This window comes from Tupaia chinensis, unplaced genomic scaffold (assembly GCF_000334495.1).
Source record: "Tupaia chinensis unplaced genomic scaffold, TupChi_1.0 Scaffold000032_1, whole genome shotgun sequence".
Classification (NCBI taxonomy): domain Eukaryota; kingdom Metazoa; phylum Chordata; class Mammalia; order Scandentia; family Tupaiidae; genus Tupaia; species Tupaia belangeri.
The window spans coordinates 76,465-88,712 of record NW_006159462.1 but is presented as its reverse complement, the minus strand read 5'-3'; the positions used below and the strand labels follow the sequence as shown (position 1 = coordinate 88,712).

The 12,248-nt window shown below is 32.0% G+C and overlaps 1 protein-coding gene across 1 annotated transcript in view; it reads left to right on the top strand.

Moving 5' to 3' along the window:
• The window catches only part of CSMD3 (CUB and Sushi multiple domains 3), a gene marked incomplete at its 3' end in the record, with an annotated part of 1,277,483 nt that overhangs the window by 1,188,890 nt on the left and 76,345 nt on the right, over nucleotides 1-12,248 (top strand). The window contains exons 46-47 of the mRNA XM_027771421.1: nucleotides 10,499-10,579; nucleotides 11,771-11,884. Of these exons, the coding sequence (XP_027627222.1) occupies nucleotides 10,499-10,579; nucleotides 11,771-11,884 (195 nt within the window). The remainder of the gene's footprint in view (nucleotides 1-10,498; nucleotides 10,580-11,770; nucleotides 11,885-12,248) is intronic.

Below are 12,248 nucleotides of genomic sequence, written 5' to 3'. Positions count from 1 at the left end.
GCTCTTTTATTTTTTTTTCTTACTGATTGATTATATTTTAGTTTTATAGTGGGAAGTGTATATTCAGATCATTTTAACAAAACTCAATTTTTTGAGGCATATTAGTGAAAACTTTTTAAGAGATTATTTTAGTATTCATGTATTTGTGCCTATACCACCTCACAAAAACACATATAAAAAGATGTTTGTTGTCAAAATAATATTAAAATAATTAATTAATATAATTTTTTATAATTAAAAATAAGCATAAAAATAATTATCTAACTAATTTTTTTATTGCTTATCTAAAAATACCGTATGACTTGACCAACTTTTAAACCATTTTGAGAGTTCATTTTGGCATGAGCTCTCATAGTGGTAAAAAATTTTGACATTGGTTCTAAGCTGATTAAGTAAACCTGATCTTAGGATGCCTTACTCTCTCAGACAGTCTCCTTTCAGTTCTCTTACTGATCCATTAGCTAGTCTGTTATGCTGTTCCCTGTAAGTCAGAAGTGACTTTCTCAGGGCTTCTATGTTTATTTTAAAAATTTGTCAGTTCAATTTTTAATGCATTTTCTTATGGTTTTATTGAACATTTAGGGTTTATTAGTTAGTATATATTTTTTTAATATACTTGAAAAGAGCAAGAATGTTTTTTCTTTCTAACCTGATTTCTTTTATAAGATACAGCCAGCTATCTTTCATTTGTAAAACATCACCTTCCTAAAGTCTTTCATGATCAAAAATAAAATTCACAAAAAGTTTTGCAAAACGTAAGTTCTATGCAATAAAAATAAACCAGGACAAGTGTAAACATTGAGGCTTTTATATTTCTTCTTCACGTACAATAATATATTCCTACTTCATATAGAGAAATGTTTTTCTCTTTCTCTGTTTGGTCATAATTATAATTTCCTAAAGAGCTGAGCTTTTGAACTATCATTTATAGAGTCAAGTAATAGTTGGATTATAATAAATAATAACAATTCTAAACCCTAATCAATAATCTTCCTGAATAAATGAAACAAACCCCATTTTAACTTCATGTTTTTGGAGACAATTATTTTGTATAATAATCCCATAACAGTAATAGCTACCATTTAACGAAAAGTTAATATGCTGGGTACTATGCTTGGGGCTTTCTACAAATTATTGCTGATTTTCATAATAACTCTGTCAGGTAAGTATCATTATCCCCATTTTAATAATGAAAAATCTGAATAAAAAATAGGTAATCCACATGCAGGAAGTGAACTAATAAATAGAAGGTCTTGTTAGGATTCCAGATAGGTTTATGAGACTACAGAGAATGACTCTTTTTGAAAAATGAAAACAATGACAATAATAATAGCTAAAATATATTGAATCCTAACCAAATGACAGATATGGTCCTAAACTGGTATTATTTCATGAATAGATTGTATCTAATGCTATATAACCTAATTTTTCTTTATACATTCAGCTAAATTGATTTTCATTTTTGTCACGATGATCATCTCATTTTCTAAAGAATACACCTCTTCATTACAACTTAATGCTTCAGACTTCTAGTCCTATAAGCTAACAACAGTGCATTGGTGGATTTATTATAACTCAGTATATTTTTCTTTATAGTTTACAAAATGTGTTATAATCACTGTGTTAAAAAATTTAGTTTTATTTGGTGTGAATCAAAATAATCAGGAGACTACAGTATAACCAGAATACCTATGTATTAATTTAAAACAGAACGTGCCTTTTAAAGAAGTTTAAGTCTATTACCCAGGCACCTCTTCCTCTAGAGTAAGTTTTAGGGATAAAATGGAGATTTTTATACAGAACATTTTTTAACGAGTACATGGTTTAATTACTAGTATTATTCATTTTTATTATTAGCACATTCTGTGTTAAAAATATGTTGGTTATGTAATAACTTACTATTTTTAAGAATTGTGTGTAAAGAGTCTATAATGTTTTCCAGATACTCTTTAAGGGTTAAATTTCTTTTACAATAAATGCTGCATTAGGGAGCAAATATATTTCACTCTACAAAGCTTCATTCTAAAAGAGATTGCTGTAGATATGAGGACACATTTTATATAAAACATAAATCACAATTGCTTTTAACTGAGTGACCCGTTTGCCTCATACAACCTAAAGACCTGACCTACTTTCATATTTCAGTAAATAAAGAACTGAACTCCTAAAGAGTTTTATTGTTTGGTATCCACATGAGCATGGAAGATGAAGGCATCATATGTGTGTGTGTGTGTGTGTGTGTGTGTGTCTATAAGTTATCATGATGAAGCTAAAAGTCTAACTGGTGAAATTGTTAGGAGAAAAATATAATGCCATTTGCTATTACTTAAAAGACTTAAATGATTACTAAATGATTATTTAATTGATTAATGGCCATGTCAAGCTGCTTACTATATTTTGACATTTGGATATATATATAGATATAGATCTATATCTATATCTATATCTATATCTATATCTATATCTATATCTATATTTATATTATATATGTTGAATATATAAATATATGTTGAATAAAAATCTATTGATGAGGTATGATATTTGATTTTCCATAATATCCTACTATCTGCTCCCTCCAGCCAAAGACCATCAAGAATAGAGTTTTCTTAAACAAAGATGAATTTTTGGACTCATTATAATTAGTGAGCTAACACACCATCAGAGAGCTTGTGGCACTCAGAAAAAAGGTGTTTGAAGAGAATTGTTACTGGATTTGGACTGTGAGATGGTTTTGGAAAGAGTAGAATGGTTTTATTTCTGGACTGGATGATGTCAGAAAGTTGGAGCAGTTCTATGATTGAAATCTGTTAATACTTTTCCTAGAAGGTGGAGGGAATAAAACACATCTGTATAATCAGTATGGAAGCAGTATTTATTCATTTTAGCTGAGATGGAGGAATTTTGGTAATTTGAAGGTGTGTATACTATTGTTTTTTTACTATGATTATGGAAAGGCCTTCCAACCAGGTAAAAAGTTACTTACTTGGTATTTGTTTTTAGTGCAATTGCTTATGTTCAACAGACCATGACCTATCAGTTAGAGCCAGGTCAGGAACAAGCAGACAAAAAAGTTGTTTGTTTTCCTTCTTGTATGCACCACAGTTTAAAGTGTTGAGTAAAGATTACTATAGCATATTTCTTCACAGCAAAATAAAACCAACTATTGCAGTAAACATGGAAAAAACAAACCAGAGACAGACAAATGAAAAATTATCATTGTTGCTGTGCTCTGTTACTAATGTGCCAGGTAACCCAACCATGAAGAGAAGAGGCCCTTTGTGCTTTAATGTTCAGATTTGAAGGGGCTTGTATGTAGGAAGGATACCTCCAACTCGCTATCTGCGTAGGGGTAACCTAATTCATGAAACACAAATTAGAATTTTCCTATGATAATTCAGGATATTTCTCAATAGCTTTATTTCCCAATAGAATCTGTTATTTCTTGTCTAGGAAAATAGCAAGAGATTTCTTGTTGATCCTGCTCTCAGGAAAGTACTTTTCCTCACCTATAAATTTAAGAATCAAAATTTGATTTTTTTTTTGTAGTATCCTCCTTTGTAGTGAGAAACAGGTTCATTATAAAATATTAATGGCACAAAAGTGGTATTTGTAAGAAATTTAAGCAGCTAAAACATACCTTTGCAGTTCATGCCAACTCACTAGCAGATGTTGTTCAGATGGAAAAAAAAAAGTTTATTATTTGTTTTTCCTTCTTCATTAGAACTTTGGTAGCATTTATTGAAACACTTTTAACTCTGATTTCAAGTGGAATTGCTTAAACTTATTTTAGATGATTTTTGAAATACTACTGCTAAAATTACATAGCTGAACATATAATTTTCAACACTATTTCTTTCCCAGATCTTCCACAAATCATGAGATTATCATACTTGAGCTAATCCGGGTCACCACTAAATTGAAATAGGGCTTATATAGAGTTTAAAAGCTTATAAGGAAACATTGAATGCTATTTTTGTCCTCTGTAAGGAATACTGTGTTCTTCCTTGGCAGAAAGGTTGTGCACTTGTGCCTTTTTAGATTAGAATAGGAATGGCAACTTGCCAGTGTTCTGTTTTGTCTTTTTTGAAGAAGACTTTAATAGCTCAGTTGAATAGAAGTAGATAAATGCAACATTCTTCTCTGGAATTGGGTTGGGTGTTTCATTGGAAAGAAAATAGGAAATTAAAAATAACCAGAAAATATTGCCAGAACAAAATCCTAAAGTGATTTCAAGAAGCAAACTGCTGGACCAGTAACCAGATATCTATGTACGTTTGAACAAAAAACAGGACATTATTCAAATAATAGTCATCCCCCAAAGATACTGACATGTAGAATACAAATCCCTCATCTAATTATTAAATGGCAAATGGTGTTGTAAAGCTGAATGGGTATCAAATAGAATGTTCCTTCTATGTAGAACTCAGATTCAGATCAAATCTGTGTTTAAAACTGTAAATATCTATTTTATAAAAACAGCTTCTTGTTAAAGTTTATAACTGCAAATCTGTTTCTAACTGGAGTGATCCATGGAAAACATGGACTAATATATATGCTCATGCCTTTAAAATTCAAATGATATACTTTATAAAACTTCACAGCTTCAGTTCTTCCAATAACTATTTTTATAAAACCTCATCTGCCTTATTTTACATTTCTTTGTCACCTTCTCACTCTCCTTTCCACCCCTGCTAAACAAACAAAAACATAAAAAATTGAGGATATATAGTATATAATGTACCTTCTAATTCAAACAGAGTCTGTGATTCTAATCCATCCAATATTGTGTGCATTTGTACCAGATCTTTTTACTTTCTTCTGAAGCCAGCCAAATATATTTTATTCAGGACACAATGTTGTCTTGATGTAATTAGTTAGTAATTAGTATTTTTGGTAGATTTCTAGAGCACTATGCTAATAGTTTTAAGACCAAAGATACATATGACATGCAATAGAATATACATGACTATAAAATGTCATAAGTATTGCTAATCTCATGGATTTTATATTATAGTGGAATATACACAAACATAAAGCAATAAGTAATTTCAGAATTTTCTAAGTATATCGATTTGAATCAGGATAGAAACTAAATTAATAGTTTGATGAGTTCTGAGAAGTTGCATGGGTGTTTTGAATGACTCTATGTGTGTGAGGAAGGTCCTGTCAGATTCAAGTTATATAGTGACAGGAGCAAAGGAGTCACATCGTAGATGTCGATATTTACCAGAGAATGTACTCTGCTTTTGAAATAATAGTATGTATCAATTCCTATTCTAATCACTTTAAAATATTTTAACTCAGTCTTAGTGCTTTGTCCACTTAAAAAATAATTATTTATTTAATTGTATTTGTTATCACTATTGTTTTTAATTTGCTGTAGGGAACTTTTGCTCACCAGAGAGAGACAAAGAGAGAGAGGGAAAGTGAGATAGTAAGCTGCCAGGTCCAGGACTTGAACTGAGGTTGGCCATGTGGGAGCCCCGTACTCCAACCACCATGCCACCTGCTAGCCTATCATGTCTATTCTTTGCATATCTTATTCACATTTAATTAGTATACTTCTATATAACACACAATATGGTTTTTCAGAGTATGCATGTAATACATGACAAATCAAAGATCTTACCATAGACATTGTTTCCATAGGAGAACTATACATTCTTAAGTCTGTTAAGTATTTCTGTTTTTATTCTTTTTTTAATTATTATTATCTGTTAAGTATTTCTTCTCTGTGCCCCTCCCACCTACTCTCTTCTACTCACCCCTTCCCTGATAGTCTCTGGTATCTACACTTATCTTCCCTATCATTACATCTTTATTTATTTATTTCATTACATTTAATCACTGTACATCTTTACAGAATAAAAGAATGGTTTTTCCCAGCATGAACACAGTACATATTAGGGAAGTAAAAAATATTACCAGATACATTATAATCAACAGGTAACTTTTTATTTTTGTGTCCGATAAACTAGTTTTTTTCTGATCCTCTTTCTCCTATTCTCTATTATCCGTTCCCTTCTATACTATTTCTAGTATCTACAGTTGCCCTCCCTGCTATTGTACCCTACAATCATTCAGTTTCTGCCATAGAGTCAGTATATATTAAGCAGTGATGTACAGTGCCTCCCTTTCCTAGTCTGGCAGTCTGGTTTGCTCTGCCTAGCATTAAATTTTCTATATTCATCCACTATAAATCAAATGTCAAGGTCTCATTGGGTTTTATGGCTGAATAGTATTCCATAGTGTATATGTGCCACATTGTTTCGATCCATTGGTCCTGATCATTTGGGTCGACTTCTTGTCTTAGCAATTATGAGTAATACTGCAATAAACATAATGTCTAAGTGTTTTTCTGGCTGAGTGTTTTCCTATCCTTTAGATAGATACCCAGGAATTGAATTGCTAGTTCATATGGCAATTCTATTTGTAGGATTTTGAAGAATCTCCATATGGTTCATGGTGGCAGTGCCATTTCTGTTTTACAGATGAGTCTTAGTAATTTGCCAAAGGTCACAGTACTGGCAAGTAGTAGAGCCAAGACTTGAACACAGTCTGCTTCCAGAGTATTTGATTGGACTTCTTTGTGTGCAAAAATACTTCTCATCACCACCAGTTGGAAAATATATACTTTCCGATGATATTGATTGGTTCTATAGAAACATTTTCAGAAAGAGAAGTAGAACTGTACAAAGTTTAATTCCCCACTAAAGCACCTTCATTTACAGTACATACACATCGTACTTAAACCACTGCTTTATTACACCCTATGAATGAATAAAAATGGAATTAATCAAGGCTCACTGTAGGCCAATTTAACAATATAGGTATACTTGATTCCAAGGGCTGCTGAAACAAAATATTGCAAACTGGATGGCCCTTGCCCATGGAAATTTATTCTTTCACAGTTCTGGAGTCTAGAAGTCTGAAATCTGTGTTAGCAGTACCATGCCTGCCTTGAAGGCTCGAGGTGAACATCTCTCTTTTCTTGTTCTATTTTCTGGTGGTAGGGAGCAATCTCTGGCATTTCTTATTTTACACATGAAGTCGCTGTGATCTTCCTACTGTCACTATGTGGCTACCTTCCCCATGTGTTTATTAATGTTCTTCTTTTTATAAGGACACTAGTCATATTGGATTAAGGGTTCACACTAATTCAAATAACTATTTAAAAACACATTCTGAGGTTCCAGGAAAACATGAATTTAGGAGATATGACAGAGAGGGTGTCTAAACTGAGGTGTTGCCAGTAAGAACAGAGAGACACTGAACAAATCCTAGAGTTATATTAAAGAACAAGCTAATAGAAGTTTAATGATGATTGAAAGCAAAATTATTGCAAGTTACTTATGATGTAACCTTTTGTAGTATTTTTTCAAGGGCCAAAAGAGAAATATATGAAAAAAGTTTCCTTTCATTATTTCCTTTTGTTTCACTTTTTATTCAAAAGTTCATACTTTAATTCTTAAAAAAAAAAAAATGCCGGGTGGATCCTGTTTAGGTTACATCCTCTAGCACTCTCGCGTACTATTTTGTCCCCGCCTTTAAAGTTGGAAGTAATTTAGGGGAGACTGTTTAGATTATTTGTCTCCCTTAGGAAATTATTACATTTTGTCAATTATTAAGCAAATATTTGTTGAATTGAAAACAGCAACGAGAGCAAACTATGGAATAGTAAGAAAGGCACAAACAAATAACCTCCCTCATGTCACCTAAAGTCTACATGGAGACACAAACACGGAACAAGTAAGCAAGTAACTGGACAACAATAAGTGAAACAAGTCATGATTATGGGGACCACAAATAGGACTCTGTGATTAGAACATACCAGGAGTGGGAAGAGGAGATAGCTATTTGCTCAAGTGATGTTAGCCTGGTGGTACTGAATAGCGAATTAAGGCAAGAGTGAAGATTGAGGCCAAAAGAATCAATGAGATTATATAGATGGAGATACCGGAAGTTTATGCAAAGCAAAGTTTGTTCAGATTCAAATTTATAAAATTGACCAAATTAGAGTTCTCATTAAAATAGAATTGGGAGGGAAGAGCACTTCTCCTTAGGTCCTCCATGGCCCCAGTCTTCATTTAACTTCTAGGGGCTCGGATAATAAAACTGATGGTGATAAAAGAGAACAGGACAGATATTAGCTCACAGTGCCCATATTGTCTAGAGAAATAACATATTATCTAAGTATCATAGTACTCGTTGGTAATAATGTACAGACTGATCTTTTAAAGCCTATAACTGTTATCTAGGTCATTTCACAACATATTTTGTAGATGACAATAGCCATGGATTCTACATGGAAGAAAAACGTTTTGCTTTTTTAATATCATGAAACAATTTGTGATTAACAGAAAGACTGGAAGAGAAGTTTTCAGGCAAACAATACACAAATAAGTATCTCTGCATTTATCCAAGTTATGAGTTGATCTCTGCTCTATGTTAAGATCAAATAAAACATTCTCCTCTAAAGCATAGTCTCATAAAAAATTTCTCTGCAGAGGGGTCTCCATATCTCTTCACTTTCTCTTAGTACTTTGGGATGCCTTACAATTATCTTTTTAACTATTTTTCTTTCAAGGTCTAAGTTCAGGAAAACTATTTTTTATAATGTCTAGTTACTCTGCACTGATCTGTTTCTCAGAAATTCAGGTTATATTTTTTTCTGCCATGGGCTTCTTTTCTCTAGTAGTTACCCTTCTGTGTAGATGAGTGTTTTACTTGCAAATTAACATCCTTGCACTGCAAGTGCTTTCTATAAGCAGGCTAAAGTACTGGGAGGAAAATCTTTGAAGTGACATATAACAATTTGCAGAAGGAAATTGAAATAAATTTGCATTGATTCATCACTCTTTGTCTACATTTTGAAACTTTTTCCTCTTCTGTCTTTCCTTAGTAACCTGGAAGTTTATTAGTCAATTAACCTCTTATGTCTGAATAACTTGATTCTTTGCTTAAGATTTTGTTCAGGTTTCCTCTTTCATCTGAAATGTTCCCATGCCCATGATTACCCACTAGAACTGGAAAAAATCTTACTCATTCTTCAAAGTTTACCTCAATAATTTATTTTATAGGAGTCTTCCTTAACTGATCTAAGTGATTCTTCTCAATTCTTCCATAATTCTCTTGCAATAAAAGCAATATTAAAGATACAGATTCTGCCTGTGTATGAACTCATTGTGTGATCATGCACAGGTTAATATGTCCTTTAATTCTCATTATTTTTATCTGCACACTAAGGTACTCAAAGAATTCTAAACAGTAAAATAAGTATATAAAACACGTTTGTCACAGAAGTTACAATAATGTTAAACATGTTTCTTGAATGAACAATAGTATGGTACATTATTAAAAGACTCTTAGAAAACATAGGATGACTACTAGAGGGCGTAATGGTTGTGGTGCTTGACTCCCACATGGTTGACCACAGTCCAGGTCCTGGACTTAGTGGCTTCAAACTCATCACGATGCATATGTGTGCATGCCCAAGGTTCCAGGAGGAAATGGAGTAGAAAGGATTGCATATGCCCAAAGAGTGATTTCTTGCTTTCTGTCTCTTTGTGTCTGTCCCTCCAGTACCCTATAGCAAAAATCTGTCTCTTTCAAAAAAATAAAAAATAAAAAAAAGACTCCTAGAAAACAAAAAAAGTGTAATCAAACAAGTAATTGTGTTATGCAAATTTTATATACCATATGGGACTAATAGGCATGCTGCTTAGATTTATAGACATCACTTCTTGGCTTATATTAAATATGAATCTACCTAATCTGATTGGGATGACCTGTTTAAGTGATGTAGATAATTAGAAACATTCAACAAATAGATATCTCATAAAAATTCTAGTATAGCATGGTGAGAGCAGAATCAGAATCTGAACTTAAACTACCTCGGTTCAAGCCATGGCTCTGCCCATTATAGTTGTGTGATTTAAGCCAAGTTTTAATTCTCTCGAACTGTTTTCTCTTTTAAGATGGGGACATTATAGAAATAAATCCACACATAATAAAATACATTATTATGAAGACTAATAGAGTTCATAATTTTCCTGGAATCGTGTAAGCACTGAGTACTTGTTTGCAATGAATCATTTGTGCCAGGCACTTTACGAACTGCAGGGGATTCTGTGATGAACCTTAGGGAAAACAGTCATTGAGCAAGTAAACAAACATGAATACATAATTACAAATTGAAATCATGCCAAGAAGGATAAAAAAAATGCATTTTAAAACAGAACAAGGACTAGAATGAGGGTAAGAAATAAGTAGTAAAAAGACAAGCATTGTTACCACGGGAAAATATTTTACCATTTAAGGAATGGGTTATTTGCTCTCAATTTTGTAGTATGTTTATAAAAATAAAGAAACAATTTAAACTTGACAAATTCTACTCTTTTTAATTCTTATCAAAAAACTTTCATAATTTTTTTTCCCCACATATAGGAGAACATATAGCTTCTTAGAAAAGGTATAAACATGTTATCTGTTTTTACAGCCTATCAACTGAGAGTCTGCCAACCTCCACCACCTGTACCCAATGCTGAAATTTTGACAGAAGATGATGAATTTGAAATAGGTAAAGTCTGTTAAATTATGTTCAATAAAAACATACTATCAACACTGCTATTTGTTTTAAAATAAATAAAAATAAAACCTGTCTGTATACCTTCTTCCCCTCAATTGACAGAGATCGTTTAGAATATCTAAGAAGAGAGAATAGTAAAAGAGGAAAGGGAATATTAGGCAAAAATAATGAATTCTGTTTTTTTCAGACTGTATAATTAGAAAACAGTTTGAATTTGAACCACATAACTATGTTCTTGTGGCTCTTCTTAATTTCTCATTTTGCTGACTTTTGGCACTATAGTTCTAATTTTTCTTCTCTGAATTCAGGTCTATGAATGACTCAGTAAAATGAATGATATGTAGAGTATATCAGAAAACAAATTTACTTACTTGTGCAGGAAAATGCTTAAGTGATTATGCTCAATTTGATAATAAATGAAGTCTGTTTAAAACTGCATTGGGGGCTAGCCACTGGCATGGTGCTTAAGGCAGCTGAATCCCACATAGTCGGTTGTATAGTTTGAGTCCCAGACTCAGCAACTGAAAAAACACTGGGCATGGTGTGAGTGCTCTTTCTCTCTTTCTGGTGATTGCATGTGCCCTACAGCAAATTAAAAAAAAAATACTGTATTGGAAATTAAATTCAGATACCTCATAATAAAAAATTACATAAGAAAAGAAGACATCTTAAGGTTGGCATAATAAACTTTTGCCATTATTATTATTTTAATATTGATTTTTGTTGAGATATGTAAAGAAACTATCAGAGACCAATGTAAATTTCATTTTAATACAAGAGTAATAAATAGGAAGCCTCTTAACTACTCGGTATATTTTTAATTGAATAACACCTACACCAAACAAGTTATTTCCGGGTATATTTTTAATTGAATAACACCTACACCAAACAAGTTATTTCCGTGTGACTGCTGCTCATATGTAGCCAGTATACACCAAAACTGGTAACTTACTCTGGCTTTCAATTCTGATTGGTTAAAGCCTATTAAATACTAGTTGTTCCATATTATCACTGCTCTTAACTGGCAGAATTTTTATACTGACTTTGCCCTTAACTGGTAGAATTTTTATACTGGCTGAGATTACTAAAAGAAAAAATATTCTGTTACAATTAAAATGTCTATTCATTTTCATTATTGCCTCTTGCCTCTCTGAAGCCCTCTTCCTTTATTTTGTTTTATAGGTGATATTATTAGGTATCAGTGTCTTCCAGGATTTACTTTAGTTGGTAATGCAATTCTGACATGCAGGTTAGGAGAACGACTCCAGATGGATGGAGCACCTCCAGTTTGTCAAGGTACCAATTCTTATTAGTATATATGTCTTAAATATTTGTTTTAGGCTTAACTTAATATTTGTAAAATTGAGAAAAATCTATTTCATATAAATATTAAATATTTAATTGGAAACAATTTTATAAGTTATATAACTATATGTGAGTTTTTTGTTCTATTATTTAATTTAACTTCAAAGATATTTGATACTTTCAAGACTTAATTTTTCTAGTTTAGCCTGAAGTCAGTTCAACTTATTTAAATTATTTTTGCTCTGAAAGAATGGGAATAAAAGTGGAGAAAAAAGGAAATCACTATAAATAAAGGCTTCAATGTTGATTGCTTTTACTTGGAAACAGTTTTTTCTTTCTTTTCTTTTTTTTTTTT